This window comes from Stegostoma tigrinum, chromosome 40, assembly GCF_030684315.1.
Source record: "Stegostoma tigrinum isolate sSteTig4 chromosome 40, sSteTig4.hap1, whole genome shotgun sequence".
Lineage (NCBI taxonomy): Eukaryota > Metazoa > Chordata > Chondrichthyes > Orectolobiformes > Stegostomatidae > Stegostoma > Stegostoma tigrinum.
The window spans coordinates 16873606-16900696 of record NC_081393.1 but is presented as its reverse complement, the minus strand read 5'-3'; the positions used below and the strand labels follow the sequence as shown (position 1 = coordinate 16900696).

The 27091-nt window shown below is 48.0% G+C and overlaps 1 protein-coding gene across 1 annotated transcript in view; it reads left to right on the top strand.

The window, feature by feature from the left end:
- Positions 1 to 27091, top strand: part of LOC125447975 (myoferlin-like) — a 112387-nt gene that overhangs the window by 26421 nt on the left and 58875 nt on the right. Inside the window, exons 14-26 of the mRNA XM_059641169.1 lie at positions 1980 to 2048; positions 3072 to 3115; positions 5950 to 6026; positions 9821 to 9936; positions 11665 to 11778; positions 13779 to 13956; positions 15640 to 15764; positions 16649 to 16749; positions 18795 to 18987; positions 21267 to 21422; positions 22859 to 22990; positions 26240 to 26403; positions 26936 to 27050. Of these exons, the coding sequence (XP_059497152.1) occupies positions 1980 to 2048; positions 3072 to 3115; positions 5950 to 6026; positions 9821 to 9936; positions 11665 to 11778; positions 13779 to 13956; positions 15640 to 15764; positions 16649 to 16749; positions 18795 to 18987; positions 21267 to 21422; positions 22859 to 22990; positions 26240 to 26403; positions 26936 to 27050 (1584 nt within the window). The remainder of the gene's footprint in view (positions 1 to 1979; positions 2049 to 3071; positions 3116 to 5949; positions 6027 to 9820; positions 9937 to 11664; positions 11779 to 13778; positions 13957 to 15639; positions 15765 to 16648; positions 16750 to 18794; positions 18988 to 21266; positions 21423 to 22858; positions 22991 to 26239; positions 26404 to 26935; positions 27051 to 27091) is intronic.

The window sequence follows — 27091 nt, the reverse complement described above, 5'->3', positions numbered from 1 at the left end:
GGTAGCTCCGTTGTTTCTGAATTACAGGGTTCCAGGTCCTGCTCCTTGAGCACAAAAATCCAGGCTGATACCACAGTGCAATGCCAAGGGGGTGCTGCACTGCCTGAGGATCTGGCTTTTCGCTGAGAACTTAAACTGAGTTTAAACATCTGCCTGCTCGGATGAACCATTGTAAAAGATCCCATGACGCTATTTTGAAGAACAGGGATAATCTGCCTGGTGTTCTAGATGTCATATATCCTTCAGCTAACATCACAAAAAAATTTGATTATCCATTCATTATCATAAAATCGAGGAATTCTACAGTACAGAAGGAGGCCATTCAACCCATCATGTATGTACTAGTTCCCAAAAGGGCTACCTACCTAGTCCCACTCTCCGACCCTATCTCAATAGTCCTCTAAATTCATCACTTCCAAACACTTGCCTATCACAGTACTGCACAAATTGGCTCCCACATCTCTGACATTACAACAGTATTTAACTTTAAGCGGGTATTTAATTGGCTATAAAATGCAGCGGTCACAATAAGTATGTTATAAATGCCAGTCTTGCTTTCCTCCTGCTGTTGCAGTCTGTGCAGTGCAGGCACACTCAGAGTGGCATGCAGGGTTGGGGTTTGGGGGGTGGTCGCACTCCAGGATTTCGCCATTATATGTTTCCGAGTTGAACTGGTGCGTGACCTTGGAGGGACCTTATTGGGTTTGTGTTCCCTCGGATATGCCAGGCTCAAGCTGGCTGTCACAGGTTTGATTTGCTGCAGCTCAAATGAAAATTCATTGTGTAATTCCTGCTGATGCACTGAGGACCCGTATCGCCCATTTGGGGCTGATGTTCCCGTTTCAGTGAAACTCAAATGAAGTATGAGGAACAGCATCTCAACTTTCATTTAGCCATCTGGAGTCAATGTTGTTTTCAGCAATTCGCAACCACAGCCTCTGTCCCCCATTTTGTTTGCCTGTTCTGGGATTTCTCTTTGTTTCATCTTCTTTCAATCAGCAGCACACCTCCTCAAGGCATGTTTTGTTTCCCTTCTTGTCCTGTCTCCATTCACGATGGCCCTGGAGTGGCTATTCAGTCATTCAGTCGCTCCTGCCTTCCAACTGATCACAGACTTTCCCTTTTCATCCTTGCCACACTCACTCCCATCTCAAACACCCTCTGCCCTTTTGTTTTGGTCTTCCCTAGTTCTGATAAACCCGAAAGGTTAACGTAAGGCTGCCAGACCTGCTAAGTATTTCGAGCACTTCTCCTTTTTATGTCTGCTGTCGCCAAGTATAGCCTCATGCCAGCTACAAAGATTGTACTCCCCTGGAACTCGGCTCACTGTTCCTCCATCTCATAGACTCAGAGACAGTTATGGCACAGAAGGAGATCATTCAGCCCAGCATGTCTGCAATAGTCAACAGAAATCTGACCACACTAATCTCTTTTCTCCACCTCTTGGACCATAGTCCGGGAGGCTGTGAATGCCTGAGTACTGCTAAATATTACGAGAGATTCTGTCTCACCCACCTTTTCAGGAAATGTGCTTCAGGCTCCCACCACCCTCTGCCTGAAAATAATTCTTCTCCTCAACTCTCCAGTTGGCCTTCTGCCGCTTAGCTTCAATCTTCTCCCCAGGTTGTAGTCCCCTGTACTGATGGGAAATGTGCCTGCCTATCCCATCCTTTCTGTGCCATTCATTACCATACACACCTCAGGTCAGGTCCCCTGTCAACCTTCGCTGCTGAAGATAATCTCAGTCTACCCAATCTTTCCTCATAGTTCAGACCTTCCAGCCCAGGCAGCATCCGGGTAAATCTTCTTTGCACCCAGTGTAAAAACGTCTTCTTCGTAATGTGATGACCAGAACAGCACTCGGTAAGTCATTTGTGGCTTTTCTGTGCTGGCCTTCAGAGCTTTGGGGGTTAAATGGGATTTAATGGGAAAATAAGGCTGGTGAAAGGTAGGAATTTGACATTCTATCCTCATTGCAGGTAGTGACGAAGGTTATTGAAAACCACATAAATCCTGAATGGAACCAAGTGGTCTACTTGAAGAGCAGGGTGAGTTTCACACGATCCCTTTTTGACCCCAGACCAGCACTTGCTAGTCACACAGGGTAAGGGTTAGTGGGTCTGCACAGAGCAGCAGTGATAACTGCCCGCTGCTTGTGTGAAAGAGTTAACACACAGGTATTAATCTTAACCCTGGCATACGTTTTAAATAATAGAGGTAAAACCAGGAGAATGCCAAATGGATCCGTTCAGCCATTTAATGGCAACTTGGCCAGCAGACAGTCCGTGGGGCTGAAAGGGTTATCTGATGAAGAAGTGTGTGGACTGGCCCTGTGTTTCCTTTCGTATGGGAGACCCAAAAGGGGACAATCTACTAACATCTGACAAAGACAAATCGTAAAATCCCTACAGTGTGGAAACAGACCATTTGGCCCATTGAGTCCAAACTAACCCTCCAAAGAGCAACCCACCCAGATCAGCCCCCCACTTCCCTATTCCTGTAACCCAGCATTTCCCATGGCTCACCTACCTAAGCTGCACATCCCTGGACACAATGGTCAATTTAGCGTGGCCGATCCACCCTAACCTGCACACCTTTGGGTTGTGGGAAGAAACCGGAGCACCCGGTGAAAACCTGCACAGACATAGGGAGAATGTGCAAATCCCACGCAGACAGTCGCCCGAGACTGGGATCGAACTAGGATCCCTGCCGTTGTGAGGCAGCAGCGCGAACCACCGAGCCACTGGTGCTACCCAGTCTGGTCGGAATGTTTCCAAAGTGGGCTGATAGGGTAGATTGAGAGCCGATTCCCATCCTACTGGGCTGCAGTGGGGAAATCAGCTCGATGTGTTCGGCATTGAGGCAATAGTGCGGAGGAGTGTTGACCTTGAGGGCTCAGAGTGATGGACGGGATGACTCTGAAAGAGAGGGGGAAAGGACTTGGAATGAAGTCCAGGTTTCTCATAAGCAAAACACTGCTCTGTTGGGACAGGACTGGTGGTGCTCTTTGGGATTTGGGAAAGTTACTGGGCTAGCAACGAAGTCATTGTTTGCATTCATTTTCTCCGCAGTTTCCTTCCTTGTGTGAGAGTATTCGTTTCACGGTGTGTGAACGGTAAGTGAGAGGTTAATTCTTTCACTCTGCCAGCTGGGAAACCAATGTTGGCCTGCAGACTGCTGTAACTACAGCTGGATTTTACAGTCTCTTCCCCCCCCCCGCCCCCCCGCCCCCCCCACCCAACTCCGACAGTATATGTTTTTAAAAGAGGTTGGGAGGAGGGGTTGCTGTGGCAGGTTGTTATGGGGACACTTAGAATAGAAGTTCACCCCCGACCCAGTGCCCAATAAAGATGGTTGCTGAAATCAGCAGCTCGCCCATTATATTAATATCGATAATCAACAGACAATAATGGAGAATGTTACCAAGCTCATTGTTTCATATTACCCAGTCCATAAATTAGCGTCAGCACACGGGCGGGCCTGGAGAACCACAGGTTTGACAAACGTAACGGTGCAAAGGAAGAAATGTAGAAACTAGCTGCCAGAGTAGGCCATTCGGCCCCTCGAGCCTGCTCAGCCTTTCAGTATAGTCACGGCTGATCTCAATGTCACATACCTGTTTTCTTCCATACTGCTTGATGCCATTAAAATCTAAACATTTATCTTCCTCATTCCTGAACGTAGAATTTTAGAACTTTAAAGCGCAGTACAGGCCCTTTGGCCCTCGATGGTTTCACAGGTCAGCACAACAATCTGAAGCCCATCTAACCTACACTATTCCACTATCATCCATATGTTTATCCAACGACCATTTAAATGCCCTTAAAGTTGTCGAGTCTACTACTGTTGCAGGCATATTCAGTGACCCGGCATCTGCACCCATCGGTGATAGAGAATTCCACGGGTTCACTAACCTTGGGGTGAAGAGACTGACACATTCGCTGTTGCACAGCACATACGATGTGCATCAGAATAATCATATCATTAAAAATCAGGAACAGCATCTCAAATGCAAGAGAGAAGCTAAGACAGGAATAAGGAAGGCTAAGAGGAAGCCACAGGCTGTGCTAAGACAAACAGTAGAATGTTGTTCAAACGTAGTGATAGTAAAAGATTACTGAAGGATGGAGTGAGGCAGGATTAGCCACTCACTGAAGCAAAGGCTATGACATAGCCACTAAATGAGTACTTCTGTCTTTACTAAAATGGTGACAATGCCTCAGTTGAAAATGTGGGTAATGAGCAACTGAGCAGTACAAGGATAATTAAAGCAGAGGTGCTAAAAACGCCGGCAGCACTCCAAGTAGAGAAGTTGCCAGGCCTGGATGTGATCCATCCCAGATTGTTGAGGGAGGTAAGGAGTAAATTGTGGAGTAATGATAGAAAATTTCTGGGCCCCTCCGAATGCAGGATTAGTCCCAGGGGATTGCAAAGATGACACCGTTGTTTAAGAAAGGCACTAAGGATAACTCAGGAAACTACAGATTCACCAGTCAACATGGCTTTGTCAAGGTAGGTCATGCCTAACAAATTGAATCAAGTTCATTGAAGAGGTGACTCAGGTAGTGGCTGTGGATGTTGTATTTTTGAACTTTCAGAAAGCATTTGATACGGTGCCACATGGCAGGTTGGTTAGCAATTGGAAATGTTTGGGATTGATGGGTCCTTGGAACATGGATTAGAAAATGATGAAAAGATAGCAAGCAGAGGGAAGGTATAGATGGACCTGGGTCAGACGAGAGCCAAGTTGAAAGTGGTGTTCCCTAGCAATCAACGTGGGCAGTCTTGCGTTTCCCGATTTATGTAAATGATTTTGAGATGGGTGTTGTGGGCCAAATCTCTAAATTTGCAGATGACACTAAGCTAGGGAGAATAGTGAGTTGTGAGGGAGGAGGCGAGCAAATTCAGAAGGACATTGACAGGTTGGCCAAATGGCAGACACCTAGCAGATGAGTTTCAATGCAGAGAAATGTGAGGTAATGCGCTTTGTTTGGAGAAGTAATACAGGGTCAATGGTACTGTTTTGAGGGGAGTACAGAAGTGGAGGGACTTCAGCGTTCAAGTATATAATTCCCTGAACGTGACCAGGCAAGTTGGAACAGTTGTTAAGAACGTTCATTGGATCCTTGGGTTTATAAATAGGAGCATAAGAGCGTAAAAGCAAGGAAATGATGCTGCACCCCTTCAAATCATTGACCAAACGATGTTCGGAGTATTGTGTTCAATACTGGACACCTTATTTAAGGAAGGACATTAAAGTCCTGGAGAGAGTACAAGTTTCAAGGAAAAATTGGAGAGATTGGGTTTGTCCTCCTTGGAGCAGAGAATATTAAGAGGTGGCCTCACTGAGGTGTTCAAAATAATAAACAGCTTTGACAGGGATGTTCTGTTTATGTCAGTGACGAGAGGCCACAATTTCAAGATTGTCAGCAAGGAATGAGATGAGGAGAAACTTCTTTCCTGGGACAGTCGTTGGGATTCGGAGTACAAAAGAGCTGGATATATATGTGAAAGGGATGCATTTTGAGGCCACGGAGATAGGGCCGGAGAGGGGAACTAGCTGGATAGCTCTTTCGGAAGTCAGTGCAGGCATGAGGATCAAATGGACCTCCTGTATAATTTTATGGTTCTATTATTTAGATTTTGGGGAGTGGGCTGCAAGCATTCTACAAATGCTGCACAGGTTACAACAGCTGTCGGTGTCAATCTGGGCAGCCATAGCCTCTCTCGAACCTTCCTTCCATCCCTCGAGGCGAGAGTCAGAAAATTAACTAATGCAGTTCGCAAATACCCTCCATTCATTAGAGTTCACATTGACTGGAGCAGCTGTGGGACATGTCAGAGCGTACTTGGTGTTTTGAAATGCTAAGAGGTCTAGTTCAACAGAAACCACCCCCACCATCCTTGCCCTGACAGATCACTAAGATCTTTTCTGGTCGCTACTTTCAGGAAGAGTGCTGTGAAAAGCCACCCCTTAGGAACAACCTATCTGAGCATCTCAAAAATCTCGATGACAGGGTCAGAAGGTAAGGAATGTTACAGCGTTACGGCTTCACCAGGAGCTGCCTGTGATGGCTTTGCCTCTCAGTTCAGTCGCGACCTTCGCTTCTGCTTTTCCACCTAAAACGTCCCTGGACTCTCCACAGCCTTGATTCTGTCGACTAGCATTGTTGCATCAAGTCAATCCATGAGTGCAGTAGCATGACATGATAGTAAGAAAGACCTGCATTTCTATAGCGCCCCTCTCGTCCCTGGGATGTCCCCCAAGCGCTTTATGGTGAATGGAGTGCTCCTGAAGGTGCAGTCACTGGCAGGGAAGTTGACTCGCGCACGCATCCAGCTCCCTCATCAGGGAATGACTTACCTGGTTTAAAGTGTTAGTAAAGGAGTGAGTGTTGGCCTGTACTGCTGGGGAGGACTCCTGAGAATCCCTGTTAGGATCTTGTGCATTCCCCAGAGGGGACAGAGGGGAAAGGCAGCATGTCTGACAGTCCAGCAGTATTGGAGGTGGGAGTGTCCACTTGGATTTTGATGCTCTGCCCCCAGAGTTGGAGAAGAACACACATGGCCCTTTGACTGAAATGAGATCCAGATTGACCTGACGTAATCACAATATCCTTGTGTCCACATCTGTGGCCATTCTCACCTTGATCTTGCCTTCAGGATCTCACTTCTGATGTCCAACAGTTGAGTGAAGAACTGTGCGTCCATCCTGGATTGCGTCATTAATAGAATCACAGAGCGTGGAAACAGACCCTTTGGTCCATCTTGCCTGTGCTGACCAAGTTTCTAGTTCCATTTTCCTGTATATGGTCCCTATCCCTATTAACCGTTCCTATTCATGTACCTGTCCAAATGTCTCTTAAATGTTGTAACTGAACCTGCGTCTACCACTTCCTCTGGCAGTTCGTTCCACATACGAACCACCATCTGTGTGAAAAAGTTGCCCCTCGCCTTTTAAATCTTTCCCCTCTCAGTTTAAAAAATTCCCTCTAGTTTTGAATTCCCCCACCCTAGGCAAGCAACTTTTGCTATTCACCTCACCTATACCACTTTCAACTCCGGCTTATCCACCCTCTCCTTATAACTGAAGCCATCCATTCTCGGTGACATCCTTGTCAATCCTTTGTGGGCCCTTTCGAGGGAGTCATGATGGGGGTGGAGAGAATGGTGTGGGAGGGGTTCTGCTTGAGAAAGTGGGGGAGACACCATGTCCAAAGGAGGACCACCAAATTATAGGGGTATGCTTTAAAATATTGCCACTAACAGAGATTGGAAACCACATCGAATCTTGATGATTGGCAATCACAAATCATGGGTCATTTCATCAGCCAGGGAGACAGTTGGAAAAGCAGCTCATGCTCATGTTTCCCAAAGGGCTCTACCATGACACATTATTAATATTTTACCAAGACATACTCCATCACAGAACTACTGAAAACCAGCCCTGTTTGATTTGGCTTTTATCATTATTGTTATTGAAATTTTATTGTTTTGTACAGATTTCTGATTCTTTCGTCAATGTATTTGAGAAGATTGGGTTTTTGTATTTTGCAGTTCTGAAGAAGAGTCACTGGACCCAAAATATTAATTCTAATTTCTCTCTAAAGGTGTGGGTGGCACAGTGGCTCAGTGGTTAGCACTGCTGCTTCACGGTGCAGGGGACCCGGGTTCAATTCCACCCTCAGGCAACTGCCTGTGTGGACTTTACACATTCTCCCTGTGTCTGCATGGGTTTCCTCCGGGTGCTCCAGTTTCTTCCCACAGTCCAAAGATGTGAAGTTTAGTCAGACTGGCCATACTAAATTGCCCATGGTGCCCAGGGATGTTTAGGTTAGGTGGATTAGCCATGGGAAGTGCATGGTTACAGGGATTGGGTGGGGTAGGAGTGGCAAGGGGGTCAGGTGTCTGGGTGGGCCACTCTTTTGAGAGTCGATGCGGCCTTGATGGGCCGAATGGCCTGCTTCCACACTGCAGGGATTCTGTGATTCTATGATGCTGCCAGACCTGCTGAGATCTTCCTGCAATTTTTGTTTTTGTTAAAGATGGCAGGACAGGTGAAGAAAACAGTTAGCAAAGCAAATTGTATCCTGTGTCTTACTGAGAGGGGCACTGACTACAAGAGGGAGGTTTTACAGAGTGCAAAGAGGTTCATGAAAATGTTCCCAAGGATTAGAAACTTCAGTTATGTAGATTAGTGAAGTTGGACCTTGGAGTGAAAAAGGCGAAGAGAATATTTGATTGAGCTTTTTGAAATAATAAGAAATCTGGGCAGAGCTGACAGGGAAAAATTGTACCCACTCATGAAAAGATCAAAAACAAGTGAGCACAGATTTGCGTAGAACAGTACAACACAGGAACAGGTCCTTTGGCCTATTCTGACCATGATGCTATTCTAAACTAATCGCATCTGCCTACACATTGTCAGTATCTCTCTATTCCCTGCCTGTTCATGTGTCTGTTTAAATACTTCTTAAACATTGTTATCATATCCGCTTCCAACACCTCCCCTGGCAGCACTCTCCTCCTCTCGCATTATATCCCCAGTATTTGACATTTCCATCACCAGCTGTACACCCTATCCATGCCTCTCATAATTTCATATACTTCTTTCAGGTCACCCCTCAGCCTCCAACGCTCTAGCACGAACAGTCAAAGTTTGTCCTACTTTTCCTTATAGCAAATACACTCCAATCCAAGAAACGTCTGAGTAAATAGTTCTATCCTTTTTGAAACATCAAATGATAAATTGGTTTTCTGAAAATGTTGATGCAGTCATGCTGTCTCCTTCCGAAGAACGTATCAACCAACTAAATTAGAGTGGAATTGGGTCTTTTAATTGGGTTTATTGTCTAACCTTATACTTTCCATTGAATATTAAAATTAGGACTTGGAATAGACCATTCAGCCCCTTGAGCCTGCTTTTCCATTCACGTGGCTAATTTGATTATGGCTACAACTCCACTTTTCTCTTTGGGCCCCCAAAATAACCCTCAAAAACATTATCCGTCAAAACTCTACCTAAATCCAAACTTGAAGGAATTCAAGGGACACAATTCCAATGTCTCATGAACCTCGAAAAGAAGGAATTCCTCCTCATCTCTGTTGAAATGAGAGCCCTCTTTTAGTTTTAAACCATGCCCCCTTGCTCTAGATTCCCCAGCAAAGGGATGAATCTTCCTACCATCTGCTCTGCCCAGCCCCCTCAGAATCTTATTTCTCTCAACAGGCTCAGGTCTCAGTTTTGTTTACTCCACAAGGTTTCACTCCACCAGCTTCCTCGCAGGACAAGCCCCTTATTCGAGAAGTGACCCAAGTGAACCTCCACTGAAGTTCTCCAGTGAAAGTATACCCCTCCTTAAGTAAAGCCGTACACAGTAAAAATTCCCGTTACTACATTTCAATGAGGAATCAATGAGGAATAACACTGGCAGACTTCATGACATTCCGATGAATCCGTAGATGTAGACGACAGTGTAGAAACAGACCATTCGGCCCTCCAGATTTATACCAGTATTCATGCATCCTTTCCTCTGCTGCTTCAGCAAACTCCATCAGCATATCCTTCTGTCTCTCTTTTTCTAATGTATCTTCCCCATCAGAGTTATTCACAATGTTTCGGTGGGTTCCACAGACCAATCATAGGTTTCTCCTGAATTCCCAGCTGAGCTTATAAATGGTCTTCGATTATGACGGGCCACTGACACCCCACTTTGGTCTAAAGCTCCTCCCATGCTCTGCTACCCGTGGTTGGCTGCGTTGAAGCCTTTAGCTGTGTCAGTGAGTCGGTAATAACACACGTTGTTTTCTAACCGAGCAGACGATGAAACGCCTGGGTTCCTGCCAACATTCGGGCCGTGCTTCCTGAACCTGTATGGGAGCCCCCGGGAAGGCTTAGATGGCTCCGACAAGTACGACGAGCTCAACCTTGGAAAGGTGACTGGCTTTTGTTTCCTCTCCCTAACAAAGTTCCACCCATCCGCAGCATCAGCAGCTTCAAAGAGGAGAAAAAAGGCAGATGGAGTCACGGGGCAGCGATGCAGCTGTCACTGAACAGCAAGTGTCCGTTTGGCCCAGCATTCCTCTGCTGGCTTTTTTTTTCAAAGAGCTGAGGCCCTTTCCTTCTGACCTCAACCCCTATAAATGCACGGTGTTATTGAATTCCAACTGTATTCCACCTCTTCACCAAGCAGTGCATGTCAGATTTTAACTCGGTGTTTTAAAAACAAAACTGCTCACCCATACTTCCAACGCCATACAAATACTGTGGCTACGACAGCAGATCAGAGGACGGGAGTCCTGCAGCAAGTAACTCACCACCTGATTCTCTGAAGCCTGCCCACCATCTACAAGGCACGAGTCAGAGGTGTGATGGAATACTCCCCATTTGCGTGGATGACAATAGCTCCAACAATTCTCAAGACGTTTGACAGTCTCTAGGACAGCACAGCCAACTTGATTGATAAAACATCCACAAACATTCAGCCGCATCAATGTTTGCCATCTACAAGATGCATTGCTGCAACTCATCCTTCAACAGCACCTTCCAAATCCACAGACACTTCCATTTCAAAGGACAAGGGCAGCAGATACATAGGAACACCCCCCCCCGCCCCCCGCCCCCCCCCCCCCCCCCCCCCCCCCCAACCGCCGCCTGCTCCTATCCAAGTTACTCACCATCCTGAATGGGAAATATATCGACCGTTCCTTCGGTGTCGCTGGGTCAAAATCCTGGAACTCCCTCCCTGAGGGCACCATTTGAGTGCCCCTATACCACACGGACTTCAGCGGTTCAAGAAGGTGTCTCACACCCACCTTCTCAAGGCGGGGGCTGCGATTAGGAATGGGCAATAAATGCTAGGCCTGGCCAGTGATGTCCACATCCAAAGATTAAAAACAAAGGCAGGATTGTGTTTAAAAATCTGTTGGTTTGCTGGAGAATGGATCAATATTGAAGAAATTAAAGGTAGACTCATGCAGGGCCTTCACTTCAACATGGTGAGTGAGGAGAATGTTTTGCCCTCAGGATATTTGACAGTGAAGAGTACAACGTATTAACTTCATTGGGCGAGTCTGGGAGGGGTGTGTTTGGTAGGGAATGAGGGGACTGCAGAACAGAACAGCTCCTTTCTGACTGTTGGAGGAGCACAGCAGGCCAGGCAGCATCAGAGGAGCAGGAAAGCTGACGTTTCGAGTCTGGACCCTTCTTCTGAAGAAGGGTCCAGCCCTGAAACGCCAGCTTTCCTGCTCCTCTGATGCCGCCTGGCCTGCTGTGTTCCTCCAGGTCTACACTGTGTTATCTCAGACTCCAGCATTGACAGTTCTTACTATCCCTTTCTGTCTGTTCCAGTGGGAGCAATAGAGTATTCTCAAAGCTATTGAGGAGTCAAGAGGTGCAGTGTGTTCAAGGAATGAGATGTGGAGAAAGATTCACTTGAGATCGAGGGGGACTGAATCTACTAATGACAAGGAATGGCCCGAATTGAAGATGGTTCAGTGGTTATCATGCTTAAGTATGCATTTCACTTTCAACACAAAAGGGCCAAGAATGGTGTACTTGGTTGAATAAATTGCACAATGAAGTGTTGAGATGGGAGAGAACCAGGTCTGGCACACTATCTTCATGTAACATTCCGATTTTTCTCCTGATTCTCTTGCTCACAGAGTGAAGGAGTCTCCTATCGAGGGAGGATTTTGATTGAATTGGTCACGAGGATGGACGAAACTTTAGGGAAAACCATTGACAACTTGTCGTTCGAAGATTTCTCGATTGTACAGGTATCTGTACCATAAACCCATCCTTTTCCACGCAGACTGGAAATGGTCGCTGGGAATTGGGGATTTCTTGCGGGGAGAAGAGCGAGTGTTTGTTTGAGTCCTGCAGGCGAAGGTTCAACTAAATTCTGCTGCTGTTAGATTGCAAATGGCAGCATAGGGTTTAAACAACATTGAGCTCCATCATTTTGCAAAATGATCTGCTTTTTCACTTGCTTGTACCAAAAGCAACTGCGTTTGCACAGAGGCTCCCTCCTTGCCCCTGTCCATTGCAACTGGCAGGGCTCCTTCCCCTATATCGAGAGAGAGAGAGAGAGAGAGAGAATATCTTCAGTCCACCCATCTGCCTACTCTTTTGCTCAGGCTCCAGCATTGAATAAAAAAATCCTAATAAGGCAAAACAAAAGGAGGCCATTTGGCCTTTCTATCCTGTGTTGGAGCGATCCAAATAGCCACACAGCCCTCCCTGCTCTTCACCAACCCCTACATCACCAGGTCCCGCGGCTCCCTTCCATCGCAATCATATGTCACATTCCCTTTTGAAAGTTGTGAAGATTTTAGCTTTATGGCCACATGTACTCAAGTGCAGGAGTACAGTGCAAAGTCACCACACACAATGCCCATCTTAGTTCTGAAGGTAATTAAGTATGAAAACTTAGGTATTACTGATCATCAATTATGTTTTCCTTTACCATCTCTGCTGTGAGAAGAGCAAACCCACTGTTTCTCCATACAATTGATGTCTTCATCACGCCTAACCATTTTGGTAAATCCATTTTTGTGCATGGTTTTGCACATCCCAGCTAACACTGCCCCTTTTCATTCCTGCTTCAAGTCACCAGCTGCTGAAACCCTATCTCAAGCCTTAGTCACGTTTAGACATGACTATTTCGAAGCTCTGCTGGTTGACCTTCCATCTTCCACTGTTATTAACTCGACCAAATCTGTACTGTAATTCAGACCAGGCCCCTTTTTCCCGTAGGCCAAGTTCTCATTGACTTACGTTGGCTTCTGGTCTGGCAGTACCTTGAAGTTCTCATCCTTGTTTTCAAATGCCTCATGATCTTGTGACGTCCCTATCTCCTTCGGCTCCTCCAACATTGTTGGTAGCATAGTGGCTAGTGATCCTGGGCAAGTAAGAACTGGGTTCTAAATCCCACTATGGCATCTGGAGTTCAGTGATGTACATATGAGGGAAGGAAATCTGCAATCCTTATCCAGTCTAGCCCACATATCACTCCAGACCCACAGCGATGTGGTTGGCTTTTCACCGTTGTCTGAATGAGTCAATCAAGTCACCGGCTTACATCAAGCCACTACAGAGAAAAGTACTGTGAGTGAACTTATGGCACATGGGCTGCAATGGTTCAAGAAGCTTCTCAGGGGCTTAGGGATGGGCAACAGCATTGACACCTGTATCCCAAGATTGAATTCTAAACTAAAAACTTCGGCTACTTGGGCCCAAAGCTCTGGAGCTCCCTCTCTTAAATCTGTCACCCTGTTTTTTTTAAAGATGTTCCCTAAAACCCAGCTCTGTTTAGTCCAGTTTCCTGAGGTCAAGCTTTGTCTCATTATGCCTTTATCGTGTTAATATTGCTATGTAATTGCAAGCTGTTGTTATTATAAATGATGTGAATATCGCAAGTAATTAAGTGTGTAAATGGGAGTCAATTGATTGATTGACTGGGTAGATGCAACGGGGCATCAGGACCCTTGTGATGCAGTTGTCCAGGGATATGCAGGCTGGATTAGGCATGGGAAATGCACGGTTTACGTGGATAGGGAAGAGGATGGATCTGGGTGGGATGCTTTAGGGAGGGTCAGTGTGGACTCAATTGGCCGAATGGCCTGCTTCCATACTGTAGGGGCTCTATGGTGTGTAACAAGGAGCTCTAAGACTGAGCAGTTTCAGAAATTGGGTATCACAAAGATACCCAGTTTTCCATGCCTGGTTTTCCGTGCCTGCGCCACAGTGAAGAGTCTCTTTGATTTGCTACTTTCAGAGGTACTTGCAGAGGCGGAGGTACAGCCTTAGCGTCGTGTTCTACTCGGCTACGCAAATGCAGGATGTGAAGGAGCCGGTCCAGTTTGAGGTCAGCGTGGGCAATTACGGCAACAAGTTTGACAAGTCGTGCAAACTGCACGCCTCGACAACGCAGTACAGCCATGCTATGTTTGATGGTAAGTGGCTGCTCAGCTACGTGATAGCTCATGCACCAGCAGATCAAACTAAGGGCTTCAGATAGATGCCTGGCAGATTTAGATTCACCTTACTGAACTCCATACTCCCAACAAGAGTTTCTTGTGAGCTGTGTGTGATGACTTCAAACCATTTGCGGTGAAATTAGGATCTCTGGTGGCCAAAATCCTTCCTTCAGTCCCCATTCCGTCTGAGCCAACCTTTTCATCTTCATCTCCTTCCCGTCCTCCAATGCCCCATTCCATTCCCAACCCTCAGCCCCAGCGAAACGGGTTCACAGGTACAAGGCAGTGGTGTGTAACGCCTCGCTGAAGGAGTTGCTACGTTTCTGTGGCAATGCTCGCTATTACATGCGTGTTGCAGCCTGGAGCTATGGATAGTGATGTTCCCAAATCTGACTTTATTTTCCACTCCTGGCCGGCCAGGGATCTCTCCTGCTCTGTTATCACCTGCCATTGATGGACATTGGAGGGGTTTGCAGGTCACTCTTCACCTCTTTGGTTCTGTTATGGAGACAGCTTCAGTTCAAGCTTAAATCTGGAGCTTCCGGAGGCAGGGATGTCATCCATTGCTCCACAAGGCCTCCCAAGAATGTTTCCATCAAATAATTGCAGCTGCAGGCCAAAAATCTTAAGTCCAGTGATCACCAAAAAGGCCACATTTTGTTTTGCGCAAAACTCCTCTGCTTCCTCAAGCATTTTGTAATCTTCCCAAGGTAGCGATGAAGTGGATGTATGTAAGGGAAAGCGATGTAAAAGCGCATGGGAGATAGGAATAAGGTCATAAGGCCAGATGAGGAAGGATGGGAAGAGATTAGCATGAAACAGCAACACTGGCATCAACTTGATGGGCCAAAAGGCCCCTTTTTGTGCTTTAAAAACTGTGTAAGGCATCATGGCAAGATTCAGAGAATCACTACAGTGTGGAAGCAGGCCATTCGGTCCATCGAGTCCACACCGACCCTCCAAAGGACATCCAACCGAAATAGTGTAATGTAGTATTTCCCACGGCTAACCCACCTAACCTGCACATCCCTGGACTCTATGGGCTATTTCCCACGGCTAATGCACCCTAACCTGGACATCCCTGGACACTATGGGCTATTTCCCATGGCCGATGCACCCTAACCTGGACATCCCTGGACACTATGGGCTATTTCCCATGGCCGATGCACCCTAACCTGGACATCCCTGGACACTATATGGGCTATTTCCCATGGCCGATGCACCCTAACCTGGACATCTCTGGACACTATGGGCAATTTCCCATGGCCAATGCACCCTAACCTGCACAACCCTGGACCCTATGGGCTATTTAGCATGGCCAATCCACATTAGCTCGCACGTCTTTGGAGTGTGGGGGGAGACCACGGCACTTGGAGGAAACCCACACAGACACGGGAGAATGTGCAGACTCGACCCGAGGGTAGAAAGGGGCCCGGGTCCCTGGTGCCGTGAAGCAGCAATTGCTAACCACTGAGCCACCCTGCCTGCCCCAAAGCTCACAAGAGAAGCTCTCAAGGGAAACAAAGGTGTGACTGGTATCTGGCTCTTGTTCGTTTCTTGGTTTTTTTCGGCATTTCCAAAGCACCGGCCGAAGGAACAAACAGTGCATGAGGAATGCAGCTCATCAGCTAATCTCTCCCGGTCTCCGTGTCTTTGCAGGCAACTATTATTACTACCTGCCGTGGTGTGACACGAAGCCCGTGGTCGCCCTGACGTCGCACTGGGAGAACATTGAGCATAGGCTGGACAGGTTGAATGTCCTCCTCAAAATCATTGACAAGCTGGTGAGTGCTTTGGGGGCCCACTGTGGAGAGCGTAGCAGGGTTGGCCTTCTGTCTGACCACTTCCAATAAAATGCGCATCACCCACAAGAGTGAACTCCATTTGTCTCGTCACCAATACCTTGCCATGTATTTCTAGCTGCTCCCTCTTTTCTGACTCCTCACTGTTGCCTCTGCTGGAGACGGCCTCAGAGTTGTTTGACCAGACGCATTTCGTAGTGTAGATGGTGGGAAGCTGAAGCAGGGCCTATTGGGAGGGGTGTACTGCATGGCGGATTTGTTCCTCCAGCTGATAATTGCTTCGTTTGTGGGCTTCGCCATCCATTTCCCCAGTTGTCCCACATCCGCGGGAGTACGGTGTGGGAACAGGAGGAAGCTGCTTTCCCAGTGAGATCCCAATGGCATCCCCAAAGCGGAACCAGCTAACAGGCACTAGCCCATGACCTGTCTCTGCTGCCTTCAGGCTAGCTCATTCCCTGCTTCCGGCAGAATGGCCAAAGTGGGGATTTGCCAATCTGACGGACCGTTCTCGATCGCTACCCGCCACCGAAACCACCACGTGGCTGTTAGGAGGCAATGTCTCAACTTTGCCTACAAAGAGTGGGCACTCATGGCAGCTATGGAGGTACATCAGTGGGGGGTACAAATTCTCCACTGGACAGTCAGTGGGCATTAGCGGGTCGAATGCTCGTCGTCCACGGCCCTCGATGTTCCCATGGAGCACAGCGCCGGGCCCCATATTCAACCAGCACTAATCCAATCGTGCCTGCTGTACACCAATGTGTACGAGGGATTTCTGTACCGCTGGCCCCTGCTCGGGTGGCAGTGGGTGCCTTAGTCACTGACACGTCTTTGCCACACTGTGAGTGCTCTTGCGTCTTTTTTAGAGAGGCAACCTGGAGGAGATCAGGACAACGCTGCCATCTGAAGGAACACGCCTCACCGGCATGTGGGTGAAGATGCTTGACCGGGTCGTGAAGGATTGCAAGTAGGTGGCAGACAAAACGGTGTGCCCAGAAAAATCCAAACGGGTGGTTCAGCACTTGCTGATTGGGCACCGAAGACCCTCTGTGATTGGTTAGATTGAAACGTTCGCTGTCCTCTCCCATGTGACAGTACAGGGCACCTTTCAACACTGACTCTCTGGTTATTTACGCTATTCATTCATGGGATTTCATTGTCACTGCCAAGGTGGGCATTTGTTGCCCATCCCCAGTCACCCTTCAACTGAGTAGCTTGCTGGGCCATTTCAGGGTCATGTGTCAACCACATTACAGGCATAGAGTCACACAGCACAGGGACATATACTTCAGTCATGCTGGCCATGACCCTAGATTAAACTAGTCCGCCTGCCTGCATTTGGCCCAAATCCCTCCAAACCTTTCCTATTCATGTACTTATTTAAATGTCTTTTAAATGTAACTGTACCCACATACACCACTCCCTCAGGCAGCTCATTCCAAACACAACCATTCTCTGTTTAAAAATCACCTCTCATGTCTTTGTTAAATACTCCTCCTTTCATCTTAAAAGTATACCCCCTAGTCTTGAAATCCTCCCACTCTGGGGAATAGACACCTGTCTTTCGCTTTATCTGTGCCCCTCATGATTTTATAAACCTCTTTAAGGTCACCCCTCAACCTCCTAGGCTCCAGTGAAAAAAGTCCCAGCGTCTCCTTATAACTGAAACATTGCTGCGTGTCTGGAGCCATATGTAGGCCAGACCAGGTGAGGAGGGCCGATTCCTCTCCCTGAAGGAGGTTAGTGACCTAGATTTTTTTTAAAAATATAACAATTGATGCGAATTTCACAATCACCAGCTATGAGACTCGCATTCAATTCCAGACTTTATGAATTGGATTTAAATCCTACCAGCTGTCATGGTGGGATTGGTATAGCCCCCGTGCATTGTGCCCTACCTGTTCAGTTTATTCAGGTTTTAGTTGCTTGTCCAAAGAACCTCATGAAAGGTGGAATTTGAAACACAAACAGATCAGCTGTGATCTTGGAGTCATAAAATCACGCAGTATGGAAACAGACCCTCAGTTCAACTAGTCCATGCTGAACATAATCCCAAAGTAAACATGTCCCACCTCCCTGTGTTCGGCCCATATCCCTCCAAACCTTTCCTATTCATGTACATGTACAAATATTTTTTAAACATTGTAATTGTGCCCACATCCTCAGGAAGTTCATTCCACACACGAACCACACTCTTGTGTAAAAGATTTCCCCCTCATATCTTTCTTAAGTCTCTCTCCTCTCACCTTAAAAATGTGCCCCCTAGTCTTGAAATCCTAGGGGAAAGACAACGATCATTAACTCTATCTACATCCCTCATTATTTTATAAACTTCTACGAGGTTGCCTCTCAAACGCCCATGCTCCAGTGAAAAAACTCCCAGCCTATCCAGCCTTTCTTTGTGACTCAAACCTTCCATACCCATCAACATCCCGGTAAATCTCTTCTGAATCCTCTCCAGTTTAATAATATCCTTCCTATAACGGGGTGACCAGAACTGGGCACAGTGCTCCAGAAGAGGCCTCACCAACGTCCTGTACAACCTCAACATGGCATCACAACTTCTAGACTCAAAGGTCTGAGCAATGAAAGCAAGTGTGCCAAACGCCTTCTTCATCAGCCTGTCTACATGTGACACAAACTTCATGAATTATGTACTTGAACCCCCAGGCTCCCCTGTTTGACGACAATACACAAGGCCATACCGTTAATTTTATCCTATTGAGACTCGAGGGGCCAAATGGATTAGTGGAGATAGATGTTTGAAGACAGGCTGAAGGGCCTCTTTCCATGCTGCAATGCTCCGATTCTAAAATTTGTGACGTAATGTCAGATAGTTGCAATTCTCCAGGTTTCTGGAGACTCACTTTATAATTTTAAGACCGTCATTCACTCGATAATAGGCCAAGAACTGACTTAGCTTCATAGATTTCGATGCTTGGTAACTTGGTGGTGACCCAGCAATGAATGGCCCTGCTGATTTGTACTCTTTCCTTGCCCCCTTTGTTGCAGTCGCTCCCTCCCACCGTTGAAAAGGCTTCCCCAAGTGACTGCCCTCGATCGTGAGCTCTATGACCAACAGGTTATGCTCCTTAAGAAGATCAGGAAGTCTGCAGAGAAACTGAGAGACCGAAACATCAACGTGAAGGACAAGCTGCCCGAAGTTGAAGAGTGGCTCGAGAGGCTCTCACTACTGGCTGAGGAGGTTTGCTTTTAGAGCTGGCTGCAGGTGGAAGGGGCGGGCATTTACCAATGTTGTGCTTGTTAAAAGGGGAACATGACTTCTTCTGTGACAATAAGATGTCCAAAGCATAATTGCCACTACTTCATTATTTTGTGCAATAGTTCAGGAAATATGGTGCTGCCTCAGCACTGACCCTGTGACAGTGCGGCACTCCCTCAGTACTGACCCTGTGACAGTGCGGCACTCCCTCAGCACTGACCCTGTGACAGTGCAGCGCTCCCTCAGCGCTGACCCTCTGACGTTGCAGCATTCCCTCAGCACTGACCCTCTGACAGTGCGGCACTCCCTCAGTACTGACCCTCTGACAGTGCGGCACTCCCTCAGCACTGACCCTCTGACAGTGCAGCACTCCCTCAGTACTGACCCTCTGACAGTGCAGCACTCCCTCAGTACTGACCCTCTGACAGTGCGGCACTCCCTCAGTACTGACCCTCTGACAGTGCGGCACTCCCTCAGTACTGACCCTCTGACAGTGCAGCACTCCCTCAGCACTGACCCTCTGACAGTGCAGCACTCCCTCAGTCCTGACCCTCTGACAGTGCGGCACTCCCTCAGTACTGACCCTCTGACAGTGCAGCACTCCCTCAGTACTGACCCTCCGACAGTGCGGCACTCCCTCAGCACTGACCCTCTGACAGTGCGGCACTCCCTCAGTACTGACCCTCTGACAGTGCAGCACTCCCTCAGTACTGACCCTCTGACAGTGCAGCACTCCCTCAGTACTGACCCTCCGACAGTGCGGCACTCCCTCAGCACTGACCCTGTGACAGTGCGGCACTCCCTCAGCACTGACCCTCTGACAGTGCAGCACTCCCTCAGTACTGACCCTCTGACAGTGCAGCACTCCCTCAGTACTGACCCTCTGACAGTGCGGCACTCCCTCAGTACTGACCCTCCGACAGTGCGGCACTCCCTCAGCACTGACCCTCTGACAGTGCGGCACTCCCTCAGCACTGACCCTGTGACAGTGCAGCACTCCCTCAGCACTGACCCTCTGACAGTGCAGCACTCCCTCAGTACTGACCCTCTGACAGTGCAGCACTCCCTCAGTACTGACCCTCTGACAGTGCAGCACTCCCTCAGTACTGACCCTCTGACAGTGCAGCACTCCCTCAGTACTGACCCTCTGACAGTGCAGCACTCCCTCAGTACTGACCCTCTGACAGTGCAGCACTCCCTCAGTACTGACCCTCTGACAGTGCGGCACTCCCTCAGTACTGACCCTCCGACAGTGCGGCACTCCCTCAGTCCTGACCCTCTGACAGTGCGGCACTCCCTCAGTACTGACCCTCTGACAGTGCAGCACTCCCTCAGTACTGACCCTGTGACAGTGCAGCACTCCCTCAGTACTGACCCTCTGACAGTGCGGCACTCCCTCAGCACTGACCCTCTGACAGTGCAGCGCTGCCTCAGTACTGACCCTCTGACAGTGCAGCACTCCCTCAGTACTGACCCTCCGACAGTGCGGCACTCCCTCAGCACTGACCCTCCGACAGTGCTGCACTCCCTCAGTACTGACCCTGTGACAGTGCGGCACTGCCTCAGCACTGACCCTATGACAGTGCTGCACTCCCTCAGTACTGACCCTGTGACAGTGCGGCACTGCCTCAGCACTGACCCTATGACAGTGCAGCACTCCCTCAGTACTGACCCTCTGACAGTGCAGCACTCCCTCAGCACTGACCCTCCGACAGTGCTGCACTCCCTCAGTACTGACCCTGTGACAGTGCGGCACTGCCTCAGCACTGACCCTATGACAGTGCAGCACTCCCTCAGCACTGACCCTCTGACAGTGCGGCGCTGCCTCAGCGCTGACCCTGTGACAGTGCGGCACTGCCTCAGCGCTGACCCTGTGACAGTGCGGCGCTGCCTCTACTCAGCTGTGGTATGTAGTCAAGACTTGCTGTAAGTCGGTGACTGTCCTGTGTGGAGGAGGGTAGTGCCACTTACTGGTTTATTGGGTGCGATGCTTCGTCACTCACTTTGCTCTAGTACATGCATAGACAGGGATTGTTGAATATAAGGGGGAGCATTTAGGGAGGGGATGGATTTCCTGGTCCTGCACTGAATTCTGTTCGAAAGTACACGTTCTAACAATTAAACTGCAGGCCAGTCCTTTTCTCCTCATGCGTGGGTGAGGTGGCAGGAACAGGGTTGATAGGGTACATAGATCTGTGAATTGAATCCTGGCAGCTAGAGCCATTGGAAGCTCAAGCGTTCTCCTCCTGTGACCCTCGCAGCCTCAGAACAGCCTGCCTGATGTGATTCTCTGGATGCTGGCCGGCGAGAAGCGAGTTGCCTATGCTCGGATTAAAGCGCACTCGGTCCTGTTTTCCAGGGACAGTGAGAAATCATGTGGTAAATTCTGCGGGAGGATGCAAACAGTGTTCATGAAGGTGAGTTGTGTCTCGCTTCAGGTGGCTGTTGGTGCTGGAGATTTACGCAACTTAGTTCTGCATTCCAAATCCCCTGTACTTCCTCAGTCCACACTTGTATTAGGGTGTGTGTGTATGTACATGTTACTGTGAGGGTGTGTGTGTGTTTCTGTGTGAGTGTGTGCGTGTTTCTGTTTGTGTGAGTGTGTGTGTGTGTGTGTGTGTGTGTGTGTGTGTGTGTGTGTGTGTGTGTGAATGTTTGTCTGTTTGTGTGTGTCTGTGTGTGTGTGCGTGTGTATCTTTGTGAGCGTGTGTCTGTGTGTGAGCGTGTGTGTCTGTGTGTGTCTGTGTGAGCGAGTGTCTGTGAGTGTGTGTGTCAGTCTGTGTGTGTCTTTGTATGTGTGCATGTGTCTTTGTGAGTGTGTGTGTCTGTGTGTGTGTGAGTGAGTATGTGTGTTTGTGTGTGTGTGAGCGTGTGTCTGTGTGTGTGTGTCTTTGTGTGTGTGCATCAGTCTGTGTGTGTCTTTGTGTGTGTGCATGTGTCTTTGTGAGTGTGTGTGTGCGTGTGTCTTTGTGAGTGTGTGTGTGTGAGTGAATGTGTGTGTGTGTGTGTGTGTGTGTGTGTGTGTGTCTGTGTCTATGTGAGTGAGTGACTGTGGGTGTGTGTGTAAGTGAGTGTGTGTGTATATGTCTGTGTGAGTCTGAGTGTGTGTGAGTACGTGTCTGTGTGTGCCCGTGTGTGCACGCGCACGCGCACGTGTGTGTCTGTGTGTGTGCGCGCGTATGTGTCTGCATTTGTAATTGGATCCTAAGTGAGTCAGAGAAAGAAGAGGAATTCCTTCAATGTGCAACTCCTGATTCCAAGACAACGTCCTTTGCTGTAGACTCTTCCATGAGGGCAAACAGCCTTTCTGCATCTACCCTGTCCAGCTCTCTAAGAATCTTGTCTGCTGTAATAAGGTCACTTCTCATTCCAATTAACTCCAATGAGTACGGGCTGGCCTCCCAAGACATTGTCTCCGTCCCTTGGATCAGCCTAGTGAATCTTCTTCAGATTGCTTGCAATGGTAGTGTTTCTTTCCTTAGATACATGGCCCCAAAACTGATGGCAGTATTCCAGCTGTGTTCTGATAAGTGCCTTGTATTATTTTATCAAGACTTCCCTATTTTTATGCACTATTTCCTTTTATGCACTGTGTCCCCAATGGACAGTGTTGAAGCGCACAAAGTCATTAAGCTTTTAAAACTCCCTTCTGACAGTCTGTTCTTCACTGAAAGGTTGCAGGTGCGTTTTGATGCTTGGATTACCATTCACAGGGTATTTTCCTAGTTTCACTCAGGAGATTGTGAAGTTGCTTGTTTCTGTGTTTCAATTACTGTGATGCCTGTCAGACCACAACCCACATGACAATTTCCAGCGACGAGTAACAGTTCATTTCTTGCACTGACATTGATAGCAACCACTGGACAAGTCGCACAGTCAAAGGAACGTCGCTCAGCTCCGTGTGCGGATCTGGATGGGGCTGTCTACTGACGAAGAGGAGTTTGAAAAGTACATTGATGGGAAAATTTTGGTCACCGCAGAAAGAGTGAGTCCAGCAACCCTGGAGTGCTTTTGGCATTTTGCATGTATTTATTTTTACAATCTATTTCATAGAGTCATTCAATCCCTACAGTGTGGAAGCAGGCCCTTCAGCCCATCGAGTCCATACCGAAGAGCAGCCCATCCAGATCAGCAACCCCGCCCCCGCCAATCCCTGTAAACCTGCATTCCCCGTGGTGAATCCATTAAGCCTACACATCCCTAGGCACCACAGACAGTTTAGCATGGCCAATCCAGCCTAGCCTGCACATCTTTGAACTGTGGGAGGAAACCAGAGCATCTGAAGGAAACAGCCAAGGTTGGGTGGGGGGTGGGGGGGGTGCGCGGGGGGGAACGAGAAAAATTCTCACAGACAGCCACCTGAGGGTGGAATCAAACTTCGGTTCCTGATGTTGTGAGGCAGCAGGTCTAACCACTGAGCCACCATGCCGCCCGTTTTGCAGGACAGGGCTCATCAGGTTCGGTTACGACTTCGAACACCCCCTCCCCCCCCACCCCAATTGAATTAGCTGATCGAGTCACCTCGGGTGAAAGAGGTAGGGGAGCTGCATTACTGATTAGGGAGAATGTCACAGTTATTGAGGGAAGACACATCCAATGAGGTCATATGGCTGGAGCTCAGGAATAGGAAGCGTTAAGTCACTTTGATGGGGTTATCCTGCAGACCTCCCAACTCCCAGCTCGAGGAGTGGACACGTGTACAAATGTGTGCATAATAACAACAGGATTGTTTCAGTGGGTGATTTTAACCTGCCGTAAATTGCTGGGACTCTGTTCGAGCCAGGGACTTGAATGGATGCTTTCTTGAAGCAAGATGTAAATAAGCAACTTGGGAAGGGGCTATGCTAGACCTGGTTTTGGGGAATGAGCCCAGTCAGGTGATCGAAGTTTCTGTCGGGGAGCATTTCAGGAACAGTGAGCGTAATTCCTCAAGCTTCGAGTTACTCATGGATAGGGATAAGAGCAGTCTTCAGATGAAAGTTCTACATTGTGGGAAGGCGAACTCGACAGCATTAGGCATGACCAAGGAATGTGGATTGGAGTTGGCTGTTTGAGGGTAAACCCACACCTGTCAGGCTGGAATCTTCTCAAGGCCAGTTGATTGGAGTTCAGGACCAGCATGTTCCTGTGTCAGTGGAGGATAGGGACGGCAAGATTCGGGAACCTTGGATGATGAGAGAAATTGTGAGCTCAGTCAGTGAGAAAACGGAGGCTTACATAACGTTTTAGAAACTGAAGACTGATGGAGCTCTCAAAAAATATAAAGAAAGCAGCAAAGAACTTAAACAAGGCGTTAGGAAGGCTAAAAGGAGCCATGAAATGTCCTTGGCAAAAAGGTTTAAGAAAAGTGCAAAGATATTTTATATAAGAAACTAGAGATTAACTAGGGAAAGGCCCACTTAAGGACATATCTGTGTGCAGAGCTGGAGGAAGTGGGTGAGGTCCTTAACAAATACTTGGCAATGGTTTTCCAGATGGGGAGTCTAGAGTGTGGTATGTTGATATTCTAGGGCTTGTCGATATAAAAAGGAAGGGGGTGTTGGGTGCCTTTAAAAGCAGTAAGGTAGACAAGTCCCCAGGACGTGATGGCATTGATCCCCCAAAATACTGAAGAAGGATATGGCTGGGGCTTCATACGGAATTCCCCCAATTTCCATCACAGGAGAGGTCCCAGAGGACTGGAGAATATCCAGAATTATTCCTTTGCTTAAGAAGGGCAACTACAGGCCAGTGAGCCTTACATCAAAGATAGGGAAATTATTGGGGAAGATTGTCAGGGAAGTCCCTCAAGGCAGGCTGATGCAGAAAGTGAAGTCATATGGGAATCCACAGTGGGCTGGCAAGATGGATTCAGAACTGGCTTGGCCATAGAAGACAGAGACTAATGGTGCAAGGGTGTTTTTCTGACTGGAGATCTGTGACCAGTGGTGTTCCACAGGGAGCCCTGCTGTTTGTATTATATATAAATGATTTGGAGGAGAATGCAAGTGGTTTGATTAGTAAGTTTGCAGATGTCATAAAGATTAGGGGAGCTGTGACTGGTGAAGAGGATTACCAGAGGATAGAGCAGGGTATAGGTAGGGTGGAGACTTGGGCAGAGAACTGGCAGATGGAGTTTAATCCAGACAAATGTGAGGTGATGCATTTTGGATGGTCTTCTGCGAGAGTGAAGTATACAGTGAATGGCTGAACTGTTAGAAGCATTAAAATACAGAGGGATCTAGGGGTACAGGCCCACAGCTCCCTGAAAGTGGTAGTTGGGATATTGCATGCAGCTCTGGTCGCCACACGACTAAGCAGATGTGGAGGTTTTGGAGATGGTACAGAAACATTTTGCCAGGATGTTGTCTGATCTGGAGCTTATTAGCTATGAGGAGAGATTGGATAGACTTGATTTGTTTTCACTTGAATGTCAGAAGTTGAGGAGTCACCTGATAGGGTTTTACAAAGTTATGAGTGGCATGAATTGCATCGATAATCAGAGTCTTTTTCCCAGGATAGGAGTATCAATTACGAGGAGACATAGGGATGAGGTAAAGGGAGGAAAGTTTAAAGGAGATGTAAGAGGCAGATTTATTTTTATACAGAGGATGGTAAGTGCCTGGAATGCGCTGCCAGAGATGGTGTTGGAAGTGGATACAATGGCAACATTTAAGAGGCGTCCTGACAGATACAGGAATAGGCAGGGAATAGAGGGATACAGATCGCTTAGATGCAAACGGCTTTTAGTTTCGGAAGGCATTGTGTGTCGGCGCACAGGCATGCTGGGCCTGTTCCTGTGCTGCACTGTTCTTAGTTCATTGTCACCTAATTGTAAGGGGGACTCGTGCTGAACTCTGACAGACCTTAAGAGACTCGGCGCTCATTCCTGGCAGCTGCCCACTCCCTGTCCATCTTGTCTTCTGTAGAAGCGCTCTGCAGTGCCTCATCATCCACACAGGGTTGTTTCCAGGAGGCTCATCGGGAGTGTTTGGAAGCTCGCAAGAGTGATTGGAATCTCGTGAGAGGAAGGAGAAGAAGGAGCGTGGTGTCAGTTGCATTATGGATACATTTTCGTCGATGAATCCTTGTCACTTAAAGCAAATATCATATTTCCCCCCCACTTTCTGGTCACAATGAACCCAAGCCCCTCCCAGTCTCATGCCTGTCTGTTCCACACCAGACAGCGCTGTCTGTACCAACTGGGAACCAAATGTATCGGTTCACTGTTTGTGACTTCTGGTTCTCTTTTCAGTATGAAAATCAGGCAAGGGTCATGGGCCACTGGGGCACCAGTGGGTTGCTGCAGCATCCGACGTTCTCTGATGCGTTGGGTAAAATAAAGCTGTCAAGAAAGGACTTCTATCCTCTCAGGGGCTGGCAGTGGGACGGAAAATGGACCATCGACCCCGAGAGGTGGTGAGTTTGCTTCCTGCTTTTCGGGTGGGGCTGGGGAGAGGGGCCTTCCAAAGCATTTCCATTGATGTTAATGCACACCTATCTACTTTTGTTCACGGGACAAGGGTTTATTTGTGGTTTCAGCAGTTACTATCAGGGAGCACTGCATCTGAAAGACAGCGTCTCCAACGGAGCAGCGCTCCCTCAATGCCACAGTCGGCCTGAATCACGCCCTTAACTCCTGGAGTGGGACATAACCCACGATCTTCTGACTCAGGGGCGAGAGTGCGATCCAGCGAGCCATGGGTGGTTTGAAAGAAGGGTGGGTTTATCACAGAGAGATAGCAGAGGAGATGAGTGGGAGACGGAAATTGGTGCCTTAAACCTGCAGACCAGAAGGAGTATGAAATGATTGAGGGAAGGATGGGAAGTGAGTTGTGTGCATTTGAGGTCGAGGTGGAGGAGGAGTTAGGGAGGAATTTGAAAATGGGTCGAGTGGTTCTCTGTCTTTGAGTTTCCAGCTTCTAATTCTCTTTTTCCCTCCCTTTTACAGTTTGTTGTTTGATGCCGATGCGGGCCACAATGAATTCACTGATGAAGTTTATGAGAATGAAACCCATTTGGCTGGAGGAGAATGGAGCCCAGCTTTGGAACAATTCACAGACAAAGTAGGTGCTTTACTCCAGCTTCTTCTGAGAAATCTGACTGA